The 22,719-nt window shown below is 29.9% G+C and overlaps 4 protein-coding genes across 4 annotated transcripts; all 4 read left to right on the plus strand.

The window, feature by feature from the left end:
* Nucleotides 1-118: 118 nt before the first annotated feature.
* Nucleotides 119-3,234, plus strand: LOC118070899 (probable helicase MAGATAMA 3). The gene is made up of 10 exons (XM_035089769.1): nucleotides 119-537; nucleotides 621-847; nucleotides 920-1,173; nucleotides 1,321-1,564; nucleotides 1,639-1,742; nucleotides 1,815-1,927; nucleotides 1,998-2,154; nucleotides 2,250-2,638; nucleotides 2,714-2,900; nucleotides 2,990-3,234. The coding sequence occupies exons 1-10, from the start codon at nucleotides 212-214 to the stop codon at nucleotides 3,137-3,139; spliced, it is 2,151 nt and encodes a 716-aa protein (XP_034945660.1). The 5' UTR covers nucleotides 119-211; the 3' UTR covers nucleotides 3,140-3,234.
* A 6,036-nt stretch (nucleotides 3,235-9,270) lies between these two features.
* On the plus strand, nucleotides 9,271-13,515 carry tam (DNA polymerase gamma, catalytic subunit tam). Its single transcript, XM_035090498.1, has 3 exons — nucleotides 9,271-9,412; nucleotides 9,502-10,370; nucleotides 10,461-13,515. Exons 2-3 carry the CDS (start codon nucleotides 9,517-9,519, stop codon nucleotides 13,432-13,434), a joined length of 3,828 nt encoding a protein of 1,275 aa, XP_034946389.1. The 5' UTR covers nucleotides 9,271-9,412; nucleotides 9,502-9,516; the 3' UTR covers nucleotides 13,435-13,515.
* A 344-nt stretch (nucleotides 13,516-13,859) lies between these two features.
* On the plus strand, nucleotides 13,860-14,449 carry LOC118071889 (probable RNA-binding protein EIF1AD). The gene is made up of 2 exons (XM_035091364.1): nucleotides 13,860-14,129; nucleotides 14,213-14,449. Exons 1-2 carry the CDS (start codon nucleotides 13,860-13,862, stop codon nucleotides 14,447-14,449), a joined length of 507 nt encoding a protein of 168 aa, XP_034947255.1.
* Nucleotides 14,450-16,372: 1,923 nt separating this feature from the next.
* Nucleotides 16,373-21,193, plus strand: LOC118071442 (neuropeptides capa receptor-like). The gene is made up of 6 exons (XM_035090612.1): nucleotides 16,373-17,743; nucleotides 19,169-19,259; nucleotides 19,582-19,781; nucleotides 19,948-20,199; nucleotides 20,418-20,736; nucleotides 20,876-21,193. The coding sequence occupies exons 1-6, from the start codon at nucleotides 17,461-17,463 to the stop codon at nucleotides 21,096-21,098; spliced, it is 1,368 nt and encodes a 455-aa protein (XP_034946503.1). The 5' UTR covers nucleotides 16,373-17,460; the 3' UTR covers nucleotides 21,099-21,193.
* The last annotated feature ends 1,526 nt before the right edge of the window (nucleotides 21,194-22,719 follow it).

A 22,719-nucleotide genomic window follows, 5' to 3' on the forward strand; every position in this document is an offset into this window, starting at 1 on the left:
TTTAAAGTGTCTAATTGATATGTATGAAGTAAAATTCCCTATGCAAAATAACTTTTAATCAGGTTTTGAAATTTAGAGATAGGAGGTTTTATAAATTTCAGTTGAAAGAAGTTATTTATTCAAAGTAATTGAATGTTTCATTAGAATTAGTATATTTTAATTTATTGTGGTGGTAAATTTTTTTATAAATTGGATTTTAATATTTTTAATAATGGATTCGATTGCTATTTGTCATAAACTTATAACACAATATATGAACTTGCTTCATTTAAATAATAATAGTGATATTATTGGTGAAAACACTAAGAATACATATCACGAATTTCTAAACCATGTTCTTAGTTGGAATCCAGAATGGCTTTCTGATGAAAAATATGATGAAAACTTTCCTGATGTCATTAATGATATCACGATAATTCCAACTCAACAGCAGTATAAAAATGTTGAAGAATATCAAAATGTAATGTTTCCCATGTTGATTCATGAATTTTGGCACGTCCTGAAACAGGATTTCGCAGAACTTATGAAGCAGAAAAGGTACATTTATGCTTAAATTGAATAAAAATATCATTGTAGCATGATATTGAATTCTTTACTTCACCAAATTACGTTCTTTGCAGAAATTTGCGAATGACTGAAATAAAATCTTCAGAACCTTCATCAGGAGTAATGGTAACAGGTACCAAAAATGATCAAATTTATTCTTTTATTGTCATAGCAGAAACCAGCTCTAAACATTTTCCACGTTATGGAGATTTAACGATTCTCAAAGGCTCTGATACGACACAATCCATCACCGTATTTGCTTATGTGAATTTGCTCAAAGAACACATTCTAAAAACAAATGGTCGGTGTTATTAATACATTTTTTAATTATATTTGAAATGCTTAATTTAACTTATTTTTTTTATTCATTCAGATGAAACTGAAAATAAAGATGAGAAAAAATTACTCACATACGAATTACTAACGAATATATCTTTTAGAAATAATATGATTTCGGAATTTTCATTAACAACAGTCTCATTTTTATTACAACATTTAAGCTTAGCTGATACATTAAACTTTCTTCCTCAATTCGTCTTACTTCCATCTATTCTACGCCCAACAGCTTACTCTTACTCATTGTCAACACGTATCGAACATCTTGACCCATCTTTTATTATAACAAAGGTATATAATAATTTACGTGAGATGATTCCAACTGGATCACATCGAATTTGACATTTTAATTGATATTAAGATTTTAATTACATTTAAACAATGATTGAGTAAATAATTTAATGAGTTATTAATTAATTTATGTTGATTTGTTATCAGGATAATCTTAATCTCATGCAAAAGAAGGTTGTAATGGGTGTTTTGGGAAATATTGAAATAACACAACCAAAGATATGTTTCGTTCAAGGTCCACCAGGCACTGGAAAATCAAAAACTATTGTTAATCTTGTTGGAACAATTTTAAAATCTTTGGGCAGAAGAAAAATATTGTTATGTGCGCCATCAAACAAAGCAGTGGATTCATTGTTATTACAACTATTAGAAGCAAAGTCTACTTTTGATGGTATTTAATGTTAATTTAAGTTATTACTTTTCCTAGTGATTTCGTTTTTTAGTTAATTGAATTCTTTTTTACAGAAAATGGACTAACGATTCATATAGTTCGTATTGGTAATGAAGACAAAATTGATGATTCAGTTAAAGAATACTCTTTAGTGAATCAAGCATTAAGACAAAAAGAGGTTTTTGTTGTATTTTATAAAAAATATTTCTGAAATTATTGATAACTAATTTGTTTTTTTTTTTTATAATAGAATCGTAGAATAAGTTTATTTTGTATAAAACAAGAAATTCTGAAGCAAGCTGATGTAATTGTTGGCACGTTAACCTCTTGTTATACTAATCGCTCTGTAACAAGTGTTTTTGGGTAAACATTTTTTTATTATTATGAATTTAACAAAAATACTTATATATAACTTGGTTTTTATGATTGATAGTTTATGTCCGTTTTCGAGATTGTCTATTCCACTTTGTATTATTGATGAGGCTGCTCAAGCTACAGAGTTACTTACTTTGGTCCCACTTATGTTAGGAGTACAACAATTAATTCTAGTTGGTGATCCTCAGCAATTACCGCCATTAGTTTTATCAGAGGTACTTATGTTCGACATTAACATGATTTCATTCTCACCACTATTATAATTTAATTTAGAATTTAGTTGATTACAAAAACAATGAATTAATTCTAGGCAGCTAAAAATCATGGATACGGTGCATCATTATTTTCTCGAGCAGAAAAAATCTTTGCCACTGAAGGAATAAATCCTATAATAACGTTAAATACACAGTATCGGATGACAGAATCTATATCTCAATGGCCCAACGAATACTTTTATAAAGGAGTTTTGAAAAATTCAGCAACAATACATCCATTGGGAATTTGTCAATATAAATTATTTAATCACCAATTCCCTCAAGGTCCTGATGGTTATACCAACGTTGAGGAAGCAGAATTGGTTATAGAAATGACAAAATTGATGAAAACAAATTCGCAACAGATCAACGATAACATAAGCATTGCAATTATCACACCATACCGAAAACAATGTGAACTAATTTCTAAGAAATTGGAATCTACGTAAGTTTTTCGTTTATCTGTTAAATATTTTAAAAATCAATACAAATAATGAATTATTTATTGGGAATTTTTTAGTAAAATGAAAGAAAACATTGAGGTAAATACAGTTGATAGTTTTCAAGGATCTGAAAAAGACATTATCATTATGTCATGTGTTCGGAGTTTTGGATTAGGTTTCACACATTGTCCAAATAGACTATGTGTTAGTTTAACAAGAGCAAAGCATACTCTTATTATAGTTGGAAATTTTAATACATTTTTAGTAAGTACATGTATTTTGTTAAAAATTCATTTTTAACAAAATGTATTCATATTCTGATCGTTATATTTACATATGAAATTTCTCCGTAGGGTAATAAAATGTGGAAAAGTCTTATAAATGATGCAAAAAATCGTGGAGTTTACATCAATATTACCGATAAAACTGCAAAATCATTATTAAAAAAAAATATAATTGCTGACAATTTAAAAGAGGAATCTTCCACAGTTTCTAATAATTAATTGAAAATTAATTTTTAACAAATAATATTTTATGAAAAATATAGTTCGACTTTTAATTATATTTTAAAAAAAGTAACTTTGTTTAACAATAAAGAAACGCCATTCGACAAAAAAATCGTTTGACATAATTTTAGTTTAAATTTAAAAATTTTTATAGGTGTCACAAGTTGAATGTTCACAAGTTATAGATGCCACTAGTTACTCATAGCGCGACATTTAAAGTAAGCTAAACTATTTTTATTCATTTCTAATATTAATTTGATTAAGAATGGTTTTCCAAAGACGAGAAAACAGTATAGAAGTCCAATGCTGTGTTGAAAATCCGGACAAAGTTTCGGTCAATATGTCGGTACTTTAGGTGAAGATGTCAGAAATCTGAGGTCACAACATAAAAGTTTCTGTAAACCCATCAAGCGATGGCGCTGCAACGGTTTATTCTAGCCACGCCCCCTTAAGCTAGGAAAAAAAAAAGATTTGTGTTCTCTTGTACATTTTTATGTTTTATTGCAGCATAGCTTCATTTTTCGCTTATAACTCACGATCTATGAGTGGTACATGGACCACCAGCATATCAATAGATTCCTGAAAGTAAGAGCTTTTTAATGCACTAGTCAAAATTATGATCCGAGCATAATTCATGCTAAAATTACAGTCATTTCCGGTATCACCTTCAGTATTGTTTTTACGAGTTTTAGAATAGATTGATATTAAAGGTCGAATTCCAGAGCATCTAAACGTACAGAGTAACCCCCAAGCATCAAAATCGGAGAATTTGTCTTTCTAACCTCAAAAATAGCAAAAAATCGTATTTATGCTTGGATCATAAAATTAAGGATGTCATTGGCAAGAGCGGGACGAGACGGTTTCCAAACACTGGCTGTTGATTATATTTAGTTAGTAAAATCAGGAGATATTCCTGAAAATCTACAAAACATAAAAATGTGCATAACTTCTATGCCAATGATGCTATGGGGTTAATCGAGGGCTCATATGAAAGATCTAGACCTGAGTAGAAAATTTGATCCCCCCTATAGGATATCCCCGTCAAAAATGCCGTATCTCGCTTAGTTTTCGAGTTATGAGCGTTTAAACGTTTTTTTATGTTTTATTGCAACATAGCTTCATTTTTCGCTTATAACTCACGATCTATGAGTGGTACATGGACCACAAGCATATCAATAAATTCCTGAGAGTAAGAGCTTTTCAATGCACTAGTCAAAATTATGATCCGAGCATAATTCATGCTAAAATTACAGTCATTTCCGGTATCACCTTCAGTATTGTTTTTACGAGTTTTAGAATAGATTGATATTAAAGGTCGAATTCCAGAGCATCTAAACGTACAGAGTAACCCCCAAGCATCAAAATCGGAGAATTTGTCTTTCTAACCTCAAAAATAGCAAAAAATCGTATTTATGCTTGGATCATAAAATTAAGGATGTCATTAGAGAGAGCGGGACGAGACGGTTTCCAAACACTGGCTGTTGATTATATTTAGTTGGTAAAATCAGGAGATATTCCTGAAAATCTACAAAACATAAAAATGTGCATAACTTCTATGCCAATGATGCTATGGGGTTAATCGAGGGCTCATATGAAAGATCTAGACCTGAGTAGAAAATTTGATCCCCCCTATAGGATATCCCCGTCAAAAATGCCGTATCTCGCTTAGTTTTCGAGTTATGAGCGTTTAAACGTTTTTTTATGTTTTATTGCAACATAGCTTCATTTTTCGCTTATAACTCACGATCTATGAGTGGTACATGGACCACAAGCATATCAATAAATTCCTGAGAGTGAGAGCTTTTTAATGCACTAGTCAAAATTATGATCCGAGCATAATTCATGCTAAAATTACAGTCATTTCCGGTATCACCTTCATTATTGTTTTTACGAGTTTTAGAATAGATTTATATTAAGGGTCGAATTGTAAAGCATCTAAACGTACAGAGTAACCCCCAAGCATCAAAATCGGAGAATTTGTCTTTCTAACCTCAAAAATAGCAAAAAATCGTATTTATGCTTGGATCATAAAATTAAGGATGTCATTAGAGAGAGCGGGACGAGACGGTTTCCAAACACTGGCTGTTGATCATATTTAGATGGTAAAATCGGGAGATATTCCTGAAAATCTACAAAACATAAAAATGTGCATAACTTCTATGCCAATGATGCTATGGGGTTAATCGAGGGCTCATATGAAAGATCTAGACCTGAGTAGAAAATTTGATCCCCCCTATAGGATATCCCCGTCAAAAATGCCGTATCTCGCTTAGTTTTCGAGTTATGAGCGTTTAAACGTTTTTTTATGTTTTATTGCAACATAGCTTCATTTTTCGCTTATAACTCACGATCTATGAGTGGTACATGGACCACAAGCATATCAATAAATTCCTGAGAGTGAGAGCTTTTTAATGCACTAGTCAAAATTATGATCCGAGCATAATTCATGCTAAAATTACAGTCATTTCCGGTATCACCTTCAGTATTGTTTTTACGAGTTTTAGAATAGATTTATATTAAGGGTCGAATTGTAAAGCATCTAAACGTACAGAGTAACCCCCAAGCATCAAAATCGGAGAATTTGTCTTTCTAACCTCAAAAATAGCAAAAAATCGTATTTATGCTTGGATCATAAAATTAAGGATGTCATTAGAGAGAGCGGGACGAGACAATTTCCAAACACTGGCTGTTGATTATATTTAGTTGGTAAAATCAGGAGATATTCCTGAAAATCTACAAAACATAAAAATGTGCATAACTTCTATGCCAATGATGCTATGGGGTTAATCGAGGGCTCATATGAAAGATCTAGACCTGAGTAGAAAATTTGATCCCCCCTATAGGATATCCCCGTCAAAAATGCCGTATCTCGCTTAGTTTTCGAGTTATGAGCGTTTAAACGTTTTTTTATGTTTTATTGCAACATAGCTTCATTTTTCGCTTATAACTCACGATCTATGAGTGGTACATGGACCACAAGCATATCAATAAATTCCTGAGAGTGAGAGCTTTTTAATGCACTAGTCAAAATTATGATCCGAGCATAATTCATGCTAAAATTACAGTCATTTCCGGTATCACCTTCAGTATTGTTTTTACGAGTTTTAGAATAGATTTGATATTAAGGGTCGAATTGTAAAGCATCTAAACGTACAGAGTAACCCCCAAGCATCAAAATCGGAGAATTTGTCTTTCTAACCTCAAAAATAGCAAAAAATCGTATTTATGCTTGGATCATAAAATTAAGGATGTCATTAGAGAGAGCGGGACGAGACGGTTTCCAAACACTGGCTGTTGATCATATTTAGATGGTAAAATCAGGGAGATATTCCTGAAAATCTACAAAACATAAAAATGTGCATAACTTCTATGCCAATGATGCTATGGGGTTAATCGAGGGCTCATATGAAAGATCTAGACCTGAGTAGAAAATTTGATCCCCCCTATAGGATATCCCCGTCAAAAATGCCGTATCTCGCTTAGTTTTCGAGTTATGAGCGTTTAAACGTTTTTTTATGTTTTATTGCAACATAGCTTCATTTTTCGCTTATAACTCACGATCTATGAGTGGTACATGGACCACAAGCATATCAATAAATTCCTGAGAGTGAGAGCTTTTTAATGCACTAGTCAAAATTATGATCCGAGCATAATTCATGCTAAAATTACAGTCATTTCCGGTATCACCTTCAGTATTGTTTTTACGAGTTTTAGAATAGATTTATATTAAGGGTCGAATTGTAAAGCATCTAAACGTACAGAGTAACCCCCAAGCATCAAAATCGGAGAATTTGTCTTTCTAACCTCAAAAATAGCAAAAAAATCGTATTTATGCTTGGATCATAAAATTAAGGATGTCATTAGAGAGAGCGGGACGAGACAATTTCCAAACACTGGCTGTTGATTATATTTAGTTGGTAAAATCAGGAGATATTCCTGAAAATCTACAAAACATAAAAATGTGCATAACTTCTATGCCAATGATGCTATGGGGTTAATCGAGGGCTCATATGAAAGATCTAGACCTGAGTAGAAAATTTGATCCCCCCTATAGGATATCCCCGTCAAAAATGCCGTATCTCGCTTAGTTTTCGAGTTATGAGCGTTTAAACGTTTTTTTATGTTTTATTGCAACATAGCTTCATTTTTCGCTTATAACTCACGATCTATGAGTGGTACATGGACCACAAGCATATCAATAAATTCCTGAGAGTGAGAGCTTTTTAATGCACTAGTCAAAATTATGATCCGAGCATAATTCATGCTAAAATTACAGTCATTTCCGGTATCACCTTCAGTATTGTTTTTACGAGTTTTAGAATAGATTGATATTAAAGGTCGAATTGTAAAGCATCTAAACGTACAGAGTAACCCCCAAGCATCAAAATCGGAGAATTTGTCTTTCTAACCTCAAAAATAGCAAAAAATCGTATTTATGCTTGGATCATAAAATTAAGGATGTCATTGGCAAGAGCGGGACGAGACAATTTCCAAACACTGGCTGTTGATTATATTTAGTTGGTAAAATCAGGAGATATTCCTGAAAATCTACAAAACATAAAAATGTGCATAACTTCTATGCCAATGATGCTATGGGGTTAATCGAGGGCTCATATGAAAGATCTAGACCTGAGTAGAAAATTTGATCCCCCCTATAGGATATCCCCGTCAAAAATGCCGTATCTCGCTTAGTTTTCGAGTTATGAGCGTTTAAACGTTTTTTTATGTTTTATTGCAACATAGCTTCATTTTTCGCTTATAACTCACGATCTATGAGTGGTACATGGACCACAAGCATATCAATAAATTCCTGAGAGTGAGAGCTTTTTAATGCACTAGTCAAAATTATGATCCGAGCATAATTCATGCTAAAATTACAGTCATTTCCGGTATCACCTTCAGTATTGTTTTTACGAGTTTTAGAATAGATTGATATTAAAGGTCGAATTCCAGAGCATCTAAACGTACAGAGTAACCCCCAAGCATCAAAATCGGAGAATTTGTCTTTCTAACCTCAAAAATAGCAAAAAATCGTATTTATGCTTGGATCATAAAATTAACGATGTCATTGGCAAGAGCGGGACGAGACAATTTCCAAACACTGGCTGTTGATTATATTTAGTTGGTAAAATCAGGAGATATTCCTGAAAATCTACAAAACATAAAAATGTGCATAACTTCTATGCCAATGATGCTATGGGGTTAATCGAGGGCTCATATGAAAGATCTAGACCTGAGTAGAAAATTTGATCCCCCCTATAGGATATCCCCGTCAAAAATGCCGTATCTCGCTTAGTTTTCGAGTTATGAGCGTTTAAACGTTTTTTTATGTTTTATTGCAACATAGCTTCGTTTTTCTCCCAATAACTAATGGCAAGAGAAGTGATTATAGCTGTTTATTGAAAAAGAAATGGGCTCGGCATGATTATAGCTGTTGTTAGATGATGGTTGGCGTGCCATCTCGCGGTCTATACTCGTTTCTCTTCTGTGGTACACTCTCAAATTACCATGAACCGTACGGTGTAATGTCGTACTGAATCACACTACTGCCCTCTTTTCAACTAATCCAATAATTAATTGCTTTACCGAAAGAGTAAAAATTCTAATTTCTGCATTTGCAATAACAAAATATATTATTCAGCAAGTACTCGATGCTTAAATAAAAATACTTGAGCTGTTCAATATTTATTATATTCATGCTTATTATAAATAGTAATAATTTTCAATACTTATGAACTGGGAGATTTATGTTTATTTTAAATAGTTATAATTTTCAATACTTATCAACTGGAAGAGATTTGTTCAGCTCAAACGTAAGCTGTTTTCCTCAATCAACGCCTTAAATAAAAAATAGTGACAAGTTCTGAACCAGAAAGAGAGCTAAGCGTGTGAATTGAATTGTATCGAGTGGGGATGCAAGAGTGCTGTAACAAAGGAGGTGTTATTTGTACAAGCAGATCGACTTCATCCGTCAAATAGATCTTATAACTAAAACTCAAACCTCTTGTTAGAATTATTTTTATCACCACCTTTTCATTTTTATCCTTTGAACATTTCCCGCATCTTGAGGCGATGCTTCAGCGCCACCTGGTGGCGAAACGAACAACAGGACGTGACAATGGATCATGAAACGAATATGGAGTCTCAGCGTAACGTCATTCACATGTGTATTGTTTTTTTCATAATTCTATTTAATTTATGATATTTTTTTGCCTTCTTGTGGATATTTTCACATCGAGTTATTGAGTTTTAATATAATAAATACTTCCGGTAAGTTTAAGTTATTTTTTAATATTAAATTTAATGTTCATAATAATTTTGCGCTTATATCACGTGTTCTTTTACCTCGTCGATCTTAGATTGACATCACGAGAATGCGTAGAAAAATCAAATTAATTAACATATGTATTCGACATAAGTGCACAAAAGTATTAAATACTGAAAAAGTTTCTTCACAAGGATCTAATAGTACAAAAAAAATAGTGCGTCTTAAGAAACAGGTTAGAACTGATAATAAATTGAACAAACTAACCTCTCAATCTGTATCTGTGGAACATGTAAACAAAACTCTCAATGCACAAACAAACAAGGAATCAATACAACTTTCTGGTCAAGAGAATGTATTTAAAAATGTCAACAACATAAATTCTTGGGATGCTGAGAAAATATGTCAACAATTCTTAATACCTGTAAATAATGCACATTTTAAAAGAATCATAAAAAATGGTAAACATTGTATTAGAAATGAAGATATACATAAAAAAGGATTTCGCGTAGATACAACAGCTTACGATCATTTCGATACACCAAAGCCTTCTAATGTACAAAAAAAAGATATCTTAGAATGCGGAAATAATAATGTAAATAATGTAACAAATGATGTAATTGATAACAAGGAAGCTCGATTCAATGAGTTGAACATGCAAATGTTGTCGAAAAAACTTCATGAGCAAGTTTTTATTAATTCTCATAAGAAACCCAATGTTACTAAAAATCAAATAGATTCTTTAAAAAAAGATCTTGAAGATTTTGGAATGAAGATCAACGAGACTGTAAAAATACCTGATGTTGATATAGATTTACCACCTTTAGAAGGAAAAGATTTAGAAGAACATTTTTTTAATGTTGCTAAAAGTCAGATAAAACCGTATATGAAAGCTATTGAAAACAATTTAAAGAGTATACCTAAGATACCAGAAAAATGGATTTTGCAAGAAGGTTGGACTAGGTAAGTATATTTGTTACAAATCACTCAATTTTCAAATTGCATTGTTATCACCTGCAAAATGCAAAATTGATTAGAATTTTATTTCTACAGATATACAAACGATACAATCGAAAAAGTTGATTACCCATTGGAAGAAGCTTTAATTTTTGATGTAGAAGTGTGCGTAAAAGAAGGTCCATTGCCAACACTTGCAACTGCAGTTTCTAGTTCTGCTTGGTATGGCTGGGTCTCTAAATCTCTCGTTGATTGTAGTAGTATTCCAATAGAAAGTCGTTCTTTTACACTAGATATGTTGATACCACTAGAAAGTACATCAAACGAATCCGGGAAAAAGTTAAATGATTATCAAAAGAAGCCAAAGATTGTTGTAGGTCATAATGTCTCTTATGATCGAGCTAGAATTAAAGAACAATATTGGCTTAATTCTACAGGTACTCGATTTGTAGACACAATGTCTCTTCACGTTTCCATTAGTGGGATGAACAGTTATCAAAGATCACTGCTATTAACTAATAAAGAAAACAATGATTTAGAAGAACAAGATTGGCTGAAGTCTACATCTTTAAATAATTTAGCAGATGTTTATAAACTCTATTGTAATAAAGAGCATAAAAAATCTATGAGAGATATTTTTGTTGAGGGAACATTGATAGAAATCAAACAAAACTTTGATGACTTAATAAATTATTGCGCTACTGATGCTAAAGTAACTCACGAAGTCTTCCTGCATCTTTTATCACTTTTTCAAGAAAGGTTTCCACATCCTGTAACATTTGCCGGAATGCTAGAACTAAGTACAGCTTATTTGCCCGTAAATTCTAGTTGGCAAAGATATATTGAAGAATCAGAATCAACTTTTGAAGATTTAAACTATGAGGCAAAAATAAGTTTATCAAAGAGAGCTGATGAAGTGTGTAAACTAATGCATAATGATAAATACAAAGAAGATTTGTGGATGTGGGATCAAGATTGGAGTACACAAAAGATCAAAGTTAAGAATAAAGTTTCGAAAAAAATTCTAGTGGAATCAGAATCTCAAGAAAAACAACTGTCAGATTTTGAAAAATATTTAACAGATGGAGAAGATGAACCAGATCCTTTAGAACAAGAGTTTTCTTATCTTTTCAATACAAGAAATCGACTTCCTGTAAAAATGCCTCATATGCCGGGCTATCCAAAGTGGTATAGATCATTATGTATGAAAGAAAATGAAGAAAACTGGATTCCTGGACCTCAAAATATCAGCACTTCTTTAAAAGTAACCCCTAAATTGTTAAATCTAACTTGGGAAAATTATCCTTTGCATTATATTAGAGAACATGGATGGGGGTTTTTAGTTCCTTACAATGATGATCCTAATATAAAAACTTCATTACCTCTGCGACAGCTTCTGATGCAATGTCCTTTGCCCTTAGAATCTAAAATTGATTCGGATACAAATTATGATATGGATAATTTACAAAGTGATGTACAAATAGAATTAACTAAAACCGAGTTCTGGAGAAATAAAAAAAGGAAAAAAGATGAAAGAAAGCCTGATTTTTACAAAGGAAGTGGAATATGGTGTGATGTCAACATTGATAATTGCTGTTGGTTTTTTAAATTACCTCATAAAGATGGACCTAAAATGAATGTAGGAAATCCTTTAGCTAAAGACTTTCTGAATAAATTTTCTGAAAATGTTTTAGCCGGTCTTGATTCAAGTGCCACAAAAGTATTAAAAATAGCCAAAATGACATCATATTGGAGAAACAATAGAGATAGAATTCTATCACAGTTGGTGATTTGGTTGAATGATAACAGTTTACCATCTGTTAGTCGTCGTCGCGGAAATCAGAGAAGTTATGGAGCCATTATTCCGCAAGTTGTTGTGAGTGGTACTTTAACCAGGCGAGCTACAGAAGCTACATGGATGACTGCATCAAACGCCCATATAGAACGAGTTGGATCTGAATTGAGAGCAATGGTACAAGCACCACCAGGATTTAGTATTGTTGGTGCTGATGTTGATAGCCAAGAACTTTGGATTGCTTCACTTATTGGTGATGCTTATTGTGCTGGAATTCATGGTGCAACTCCTTTTGGTTGGATGACACTCATAGGAAATAAATCCAATGGAACTGATATGCACAGTGTCACTGCTAAAGCTGTAGGTATTTCACGAGATCATGCTAAAGTGATTAATTACGCTCGAATTTATGGAGCTGGCCAAAAATTTGCCGAAAGACTTTTGAAACAATTTAATCCTTCTATGACTCCATTCGAAGCTCTAACCAAATCTAGAAAAATGTTCAATATTACAAAAGGCAAAAAAGTATTTCGCCTGAAATCAGAATTCATTAGTGATGATCTTCTTGACCTTAATTACAGTGGGCTTGAAGCCCATAGAATTGCTAAAGTCTTTGGAAAGTCAGTTGCAGAAATGTTTGGCTCTGGACATTGGATTGGAGGATCAGAATCTGCAATGTTCAATAGACTTGAAGAAATAGCAGAAAGTACTTATCCAGTGACTCCCTTTTTGAATTCACGTCTCAGTCGTGCTTTAGAAGTTGATGAAGAGCATAAAGATAAATATTTACCTACAAAAATAAATTGGGTGGTTCAAAGTGGTGCAGTTGATTTTTTACATCTAATGTTAGTAACAATGAGATGGTTAATGAAAGATAATGCAAGATTTTGTTTATCATTTCATGATGAAATTAGATATATTGTACCTTCTCGTTACAAATATAATGCTGCTCTTGCTATGCACGTTACCAATCTTCTTACAAGATCTTTCTGTGCTTTAAGACTTGGAATTGCTGACCTTCCTATGTCTGTTGCATTTTTCGCCTCTGTTGAAGTAGATACTGTGTTACGAAAAGAAGCTACTGCCGATTGTAAAACTCCTTCAAATCCCTATGGATTAGAGAATGGATATGGAATATCTCCTGGGGAGAGTCTAGATATTTGGAAAGCGATAGAAAAATCTGGAGGTCTTCTAGGATCATGGCATAGTGCCTTAATGAGAAAGAAAAAAATAGAAAAAACTGATATGATTGAGAATGATACCACAAATAATTAATTAAAGTAATAAACATTGTTTCTTGTCAAGATAATAAGAAATCGAGCAGAATGAATTGAGTGAAACTAAACCTAAAGAAAATAATACTGTGATTATTATATAAATTTTATTGCCTTGTTTTTATTGAAGTTAATAATTTTCAGTTATTTTCCAGATAAAAAACCAATTTATATGTAATATAAAGATTAATACCTTTTTAAATAAAAAAAAAAAGTAAAACAAAATAATTATATATTTTTTTAAAAATCATATAACAAACTTGATTGGAACCTTTAATGATATTGATTATTTTCTATCGAAGGAAAATATTTCCATTTATACAGATTGATATTTTTGGAAATACTTTCAACATTAACAGCGTTGTGCCAAATTAAGTATAAAGTAAATCACTGAATGATTCATGAATAATGGGTTTCCAGATCGAAATGTCAAAGGCCACGAAGAGGAAACACGTTGCGAAGGAGTTACAAGAGGATTTTAGTATTCCAACAGAACAACAATTCATAGTTCAACTTGTCGACTCACGAGGCAATAATCTTCACGAAGTGATTGACAGTTCTGGGGAGAAATTTCTTGTCTCTATGCCTGTTAAGTTTAGACGAAATATTTGGGTGAAAAGAGGTGACTTTGTTCTTGTTGAACCAATCCCTGAAGGGGATAAAGTTAAGGCTGAAATCGCTAAGATTCTTACTAAGGTTTGTAAATTAATTTAGTTGTAAATTTTTAATCAATTTTATAAAATAATAGTAAATTTTAATCTTTGAATAATTATTTATAGGAACATATTAAATTTTATCGATCTCAAAAGGTTTGGCCAAAGACATTTGAAGACAAAGTTAATAAAAACAATCAAATACTTCAAGGTATAAAAGTAGAAGTAAATAAAAAAAAACATTCATCTGATGATAGTGATACTGATGATGATGAAGATTTATTCGTAAATACAAATCGAAATTTCGGACCATTTAGTACTGGGAGGAATGAACCTGAAGATTCGAGTTCTGATTCAGATTAATTTTATTTGTAAAGAAGAAATAATTTTTCTTTAAATCAATTTTGATGTTTTGAACTCATCAAATAATCCAATATTTTATTCTATAAAATATTGAAATTTGAAAAATATAATACATATACTAAAAAGACAATCGATATGTAGTTAATAAGATTAAATTATATGAGTAATTCAAATATAAAACTTGTAAATAATAATTTCCTGTATGTGTATGACTTCAATCACTACCTACAGCATCCTGAAAAATATTTTTTCCCAGTGGCCTAATAACTCCATTTTTTCATTTAAATATTTAGGTAATTTATTGTCCCTCTATGAATAATCAATCGCTGTGCAGTATGCATTATGAGGTAAATTTCTCACATTTTATCAATATTTCCTATAATTATTAATTTCATTCATTCCAATAAATTGAATTCAATTATAAATTATCCAGTAAGTTATTTTATAAATATTATGAAAATTTTAATTTACATTTACGTTTTTTTCGCCTCACGATAATGATTATTGAGGTATGATCAAAATTACGATAATTTTTTTCATTATTATGGATTCTAATGCTAAATGACTTGGAAAATTATAATGAAGCATGAAATACCAGCTTTACAAAGTTATACTCATAAAGTTTCTAATACTTTTTTGTGCATAGTAATATCAAATTAGCAAAAGCTTAAATGTAATAAATGTACCGATTTTTTGTAAAAATTCCTAGAAAAGTAATAATGAAGGAAATAATTGAAGAATAAACGATACTGAGTTAAATTACATTATTAAAGGTAAGTTATAATTCTATTTGTTTGAAAAAAATTTATTTCTCCTTCAAATTAAAGCTCTCTTCATCTATATGCATAAATAAATACATTAAAAAATTTGCATCCACTACCTAACTTTGAATGAATAAATATATTTTTTGTGTGTGTAATATTTTATATTTACTATATTTATCAAATACACATGTACTCATTTTTTAAAAATAAAATTTATAGCTTTGCATTGATAGATGCAATTGAAATATAAATGATTAGTTTTCTAACTAAAATAAGTGTTTATTTTTCATTTTTTTCCTTTCGTTTTTATCTTTTTTTTTTTCAACACAAAATATCATCATCAATTGAGTTTCTAAATCTAAGGTTATATTTCTAATTCAGTAAATAAATCATTTTTTTGTTAATTAAAAAAATTCTTAAACTTAGCTTTGAAGTATAGTATATTACATCCTCTCGCTTCGATAAAAATAACGTGATATATAATCACTTTGATGCCAGGTAAATATTTCATCAAAAGTATACACATAGATAGACATCAAAATCTTATCTTTTTTCTTTGTTATAAAAAAATATTATGATTTTTAATAATTTCTTTCCACATGAAAACAAATAAAATTTATATTTTTCTTTTTATTATACAGTCTTTGATTAAAAATATATCGAGTGAATTGGATTTTTACCTTTGTCTTGTTATCAAATATTAATTCATAATTGCATTTATCACAGGTGATTATAATCTTTAAATATTTCAGACAGCTGCGTATAAATAAATTTATTAGTCTAGGAAAATATTTTTTTTTTTAGAGATGAATTATATTTAAAAATGTCTTGGAAAATTTTGTACTTCTATAGAAACGTAATAATCAGTTGAAAGCATGTCTCGTTAGAAATACCGGGTAGAAAAATATCTCTCTAAATCGTTATCAAATATTTCCCATATTTTCCAAAAAGTCTTGGCAAAAAATTACTTGCATAGATTTCATTTTACGATATATCCAAAAATTCTATTAAAAAATTCTACAAATAATCTAATGACGTTCTTAAGAGTGGTTGAAAAGCTTGGTACTTCTGAAGGATTCAATAACCTCGTACTTTCGAAATAATTTTTATTTTTTGTTGGTAACAATGCCTATTTTACGTTGTTATTGTCACTTTAAATAGACAAATAATAAACAATGTCCAAGTTTTGGTTTCCTTTGAGACTCTAAAGATTTAATTTAGAATGTAAACGTTGATTTCATCATCCTCCATCATACTTGTAGATGATAATATATAACTCATTAAACTTATTCTCTCTTACATTCTACCAGTGTTGTCGGAGTACGCATAGAGCAACGTCAACAAATAATTCCTGAGACAGTTTTCAAATACAATATCGACACAAAAGTTCAAGACTATACAATTTCTTCGTGATTTTCTGTCATGTCTCGGTGAAAAATCTTACTTCAATCACCAAGAAAATATTATTTTTCATAAAACTCTGCCATAAATAGAAACATTGAATTTCAAGTTTCGTTATAATAAAGTAAACTTTTTATTTCACATGAGTGTTTTAACAAAAGTGATTTTATTCTGAATTTAAGTGATCATATGCAAATATATTACAACAAATCATTTATAATAAATAACAATTATTAACCTTAAAAAGGTGATTTTTGTGCTACCAAATCTCTGATGTTTTTTTCCTAATTTTATCAACAGTGTCTACATTTGTGAAAAATTGAAAAAGCTGCAGCACTTTTATAGAGAATTAAAGTCAATGAAAAGCAAATAAATATTCACGAATAAAATATTTCAATTTCTCGTTGCTTTTAGTAAATTGACTTTCATTTAAACACATAATAGGATCAAAAAGATTGCTCTCCAAAATGTGATTGATTTTTCAGTTCTGATAAAAGAATATCTTATGAAATATTTACTGAGTAAAAATTGAATAAAATACTTTAAAAGAATTATTTAAACACTATACAGTTACCATAAATATGAGAAATTAACAAGATTTACTAATTTAACGACGTTAATAAGAAGAATTTTATTTATGAAGTAAACTGATTCAAAAATTGACTTAAATCAATGTATTCTACTTTAATTGATCGAAAAAAGATTTCGAGTGATATAATGGAAATGATTACTTGACAAATGTTAAAGAATTAATTTTAATACACAGGATAAACAGAAGTCACAAAAAAGTTAATTGAGATATAATTCCAAAGTAAAAAAATTTTCTGCTGAATAAGCAACAAAATCATGGATACCACAGAAGATGATCAAGATTTTGAAGAGTTCTGGCAAGCACTTAATCAAGAAAATCTTACGGAAGCTGAGTATCTCAACAGGATACTTGGACCAAAATATCTACCATCAAAATTAGTGATCCCTCTAACTCTGGCCTACGTAACAATATTTATAAGTGGGGTAGTTGGGAATGTTCTGGCTTGTATTGTTATAGTAAAAAATTCTACAATGCATACAACTACCAACTACTATTTGTTCGGTCTGGCTATATCTGACCTCATTTTACTCACCCTTGGTCAGTAACTCATCTCTCAATTTATTTCTTTGTAGCAGGCTTATGAAAATCCACTTAGTAATCGTCATCTTCATCCACTTGATCACATTTAATGTCATTTCATTTTTAATGAGATTGTTTTATTTAAACGATCGATTTATAAAAATATTAACCTTGAATGTTATTTGTTTGGAAGGTCGGGAAGATAAACATTATTCAAATATTCGTCTTAAGCAATTGGAATAATTTAATAGTTATTTAAGTAAGGAAGTTTCTATTATTTATTCATTACATTAAAAAGTTATGTAGAGGTGACAATAAACAGCTTTGATTTATAGATATATTTTGGAAAATTTTGAAAAAATTATTATCGTTGAGGCTGCTTATTTAGCAGCAGCTAAATAATTGATTGGCTTCTCTCCAGTATTGACATGTGAAATTTTATATTTTTTTATTAATTATAGGCAATTATTGTGGATTATCAATAACTGATTTTTTGATAAGCTTAAAAAGTAATTAAAATTGAAAGAAAAATAAATATATATTATTTATTTCATTTACTTATGATAGCTTAGATATTATAGGAGAAAGATAAGATTGCCTACTGAAATGATATGTATCAAAAGATTAAGATACACCTATCACAAATGATTACTCGCTCTCAAAGATATCTAGACAATTTACGTCACTTTTCAGATCACTTTTAACAGAAAAACTAGTCAAAATTAATTCTTTATGGCACTTAATTAACAAAAGATTACTTTAAACCAAAACTTTATAACTTTAACATCATAATTTTATGCAAACATGAAAGAGTTATTATTCGAGGTTATTGAATTCATTCATGGATTTTAAAGTCTCAACAATAACTAAAGAATCACTGATATGGATTTCCATTATAATCGTATATTGTACACTATTCTAACGGAATAAAAAATAGTAGAATGAATGAATTGAATAACTTTAAATTTTCTTTATAAAAGCAAAACCAAGAAAAAAAAGGTTGGGGTAGAAAAGAATACCTTAAGGTTTTCTTACATTACAATATTTCCATAATAATGATAAAAAAAACGATTCTGATTTACTAATTAAGTTTCTATGTTAGGAGAAAAACTATTGAAATGTTTACTTAAATAAAAAAACGATTTTTTTACTAAAGACATTGACTCTCCATTATTTGTTGATAATTCTTCAAAGTAAACACTTGATGACGAATCAATTTCCATCACTTTATTTTTTTCAAACGCTTAGTCAATTTAATAGGATCATTACTCTTGCTGTTAAATTCGTGTAAAAATAATAGACATAATCTTTATATTAAGGACGTTCTTTGATAAATATCTTCAATTAAAATCACCCATTCTGCTATTATTTTTGTACTCGCTTTGTATTTAATTAATCTACAAATCTTTGAAATATGTTATTATTGACTGTGTAATATTTTAGGTCTACCAAATGAACTGAGTAATATCTGGCAACAATATCCATGGGTTCTCGGAGTAACATTATGCAAAGTGAGAGCATACGTATCAGAAGTGTGAGTAGATAAAATATGTGTTTCAAAATTATTTATAGCTCTGTAATGAGAAGTAAGGTATGAAAGAACATTTGATGAAAGTTTCTTCATTATAATATGTGGAAAGGCTACTACTTATTGAATATGTATTAGATAATATATTAAGTTTATAATATGAATTAAAATTCATGTTTAATGGATATACATTACACTTATTTAATATTCAATGGTTTGAGATAAATGTATTAATAAGTAATCATGGTCTAGCACATAGTTTCAACAGTTTATAAATCATTCTGTTTTAATCAAAACAATGTTTGGAATATAAAAAATTATTCAACAGGTCATCTTATGTATCAGTTCTGACTATTGTGGCATTCTCAATGGAGCGTTATCTAGCCATCTGCCATCCGATTCAAAGCTACACAAGGGACAAGCCACACAGGCCAATTATAATAATGTCCATAGCATGGGCAATTGCTCTAGTCTCTGCTCTACCTTTTGCCATTTACACTAATGTCAATTACGTCGAATATCCTCCAAGTTTGTAATATTTAAATCTACAGAAAATTATTAAATCGTACATAGTAATGTCTTTCTTAGAGAGATGGACTCATTTATTTTAATTTATTACATATTACTTATGAAAAAATTACAGAATGATAAAGAAAAAATAAGATAAGATCTAAAATCGTAATTTTTATTGTAGATTCTGGAGAAGTCTCTGAGGATTCAGCAATTTGTGCTATGCTTCTACCAGATATGCCGAATTTTCCTTTGTATGAATTAAGCTGTGTAATTTTTTTTTTAATCCCCATGATTATTATTCTTGTCGTTTATGTACGTATGGGTTTTATGATAAGGAAAAGTGCAAGAACTAATGAAAATCCAATGACACAATCATCTGTACATTGGGAGTCTCGACAAGTGCAGTCGAGAAAAAGTATTATTAAAATGTTAAGTGAGTATCTTAATTAAAACATACTGTTAATTTTTTTTTTCTATCTTAAAATTGTTTTTTAATACTCATTCATGATTATTTATGTATAAAAAATATATTTTGATATAATTATTGCAAACATCAGTATTATTTTTTACTCTTTCTCGTAGAATAGAAAACTATAATATCAGTAAAGTGACTATTAGAAGAAAAAAATAATAATTTAATTTTTTCTCCAGGTGCTGTAGTGGTGATGTTTTTTTTATGCTGGGCTCCATTCCATGCTCAACGGTTGCTCTATGTGTATGCTCAAGAAGCAGACTATTATCCTGATCTTAACGAATGGCTTTACATTTTTAGTGGCTTATTATACTACTTCAGCACAACTGTTAATCCAATTCTTTACAATATTATGAGCGTAAAATATCGAAATGCGTTTAAAAAAACCATGTGCTGTAAAAAGTCAAGAGGAAACCTTCATGTTACAAGGCAAACTGTTTTATGTCAATGTGGAGCTGAAGGAGTACCACACAGTGCCAGTTTAAAGTGCTCTTTCAGGTAAACTTTGATGTTTTTATTAATATCGTAAAAAATGATATCCATACAACTTACTTGAATTAAATTTATCATTAATGATAACTAAATACCATTCCAATTGTTAATATTAATTGAAGTATTAATTTATTATTTAAAACAGAAATACTCTAGATCATGCCAAAGAAATATTAAGAATAAAAAAACGTAGAGACGTGAAAGTATCTGATGAATATAATAATAATAATAACAATAACAATAAAGAAGTAAAAGGAGATGATAATACTAACAAGTATACTTTAATAAATAATCATCCAGCTGTCCAACAACAACAAAGTCAAGAGAGTACTTCAGGAAATAAAGCTGAGGAGACTTTTTGTGTGTAAACAGGTAACCAACTATCAAACTTTCTGCATAATAATATTGTTCATAATTGTACTGTACAATTTAAAAAAAATCTGCTGATATTTTAATAATTACTTCTGATTAATATATATATTTTATTATATTTTTTATATTAATATGTAAATAGAAATAAATTTAATATAATATATTTTTTTATTTTAAATTACATTTAAATTTGATGTTTAAAATAGAGTAAATTCATTACATTAAGTAATAAAATAAATTTATTATAATAAATACTCTGAAAATAATTTTCCATCTTGTCTCGTAAATAAGAAATTAAAACACTTTATTAGCCCTTGTTTTTGTGAAAGAGACTTGGAATAATCATCGCAGTATTTTACCAACGATATTTAACGATAAAATAAATTCAATTTACGTTTTGTATGAGTTCATCGTAATGTCTCGTTTATTGATTTACTATCAGCCGTATCATCAAACCAAATAGCACAAAAACCAATTCAGCCATTCAGTGAACAGTAAATATAATAGAGTGATCTTTTTGTTGTATACAAATACTCCATTACTCATCTTGATATATCCAGATTGATATGAAGGATAATAAAAAACATAATTTCATTTCCTAAATTTACGAAGAAGCTAAGCTAACACAATAAACCCAGAGAATTTTATTTTGTATTAAATTTGATCTTTTTCAAAACTTTTTATTGCTTTTAACTTTGTTAGATGCCCTAATTGATTTAAGTTGAATGACATTATGAATTGAGATACTAACGAAACGCTTCGTATCGATTAAAAATTTTGTTCTTTTACATAAGAAGCAAAAGAAGGACTACAAGAATTTATATTATTTTGAATTTCTTAATTCATAGTTAGAAGTTATTATTTAGAATTCCTCAATAACTGATCACCACTTAACAGTTTAAAACAAATAAAAGTCAAAGAATAAAAATCAATAAATATCAATTAATTTAACAAAGTCCCGATATTATTATGCATAAAATTGAGTTAAATTAGCGCACCGATGCAATTGTATCAAGTCGAAATGGTACTCACTAATAAATCAGACAATTTGGTATGGGCAATATAACTGTAGGGCATTTTCTCATCTGGCTTATTCATTTAATCTGGCATGTCCTGCTGCTATTCTCGAAATTGTCTATCCTCATACTCTTAATTCCAATCTCGTTCTTATCAGGATGTGGATTATTTATCAAGGTAAAAAGTTCAAATGTTACTACATCTAACTACATTCAATTAAATTTATCTGATAATTGATCAAAAATTTTTATTTTATTTCAAAGGTGTCATGTGCAATACTTTTCATTGGATTACTATTGATGCTGTTTCAACCTTTTAAATCTTCATTCAATTCACATGAACATCGTTTACATGTCATTCACTTGTACAAAGCATTAGAGATTCAATTGTTTCGAGAAATGTGTCCTCCAATCATCGATGATAACTACCTGAAAATATTTAGAGCAAGCGTTACGGAAAATTGCACTCCGGAAAGCATCTTCCTATGTTGCATTTACGAAAATGAAGAGAAAACGAATCATGAACAAGTCGTAAAATGTTTTTTACAAGAAAATATTTCAGATACATTAAGCGTAAATAACGATGTGAAACTAAAAAAAG

The sequence above is a fragment of the Chelonus insularis genome, unplaced genomic scaffold (assembly GCF_013357705.1).
Source record: "Chelonus insularis isolate UGA/USDA-ARS -01 unplaced genomic scaffold, ASM1335770v1 contig_130_pilon, whole genome shotgun sequence".
Classification (NCBI taxonomy): Eukaryota; Metazoa; Arthropoda; class Insecta; order Hymenoptera; family Braconidae; genus Chelonus; species Chelonus insularis.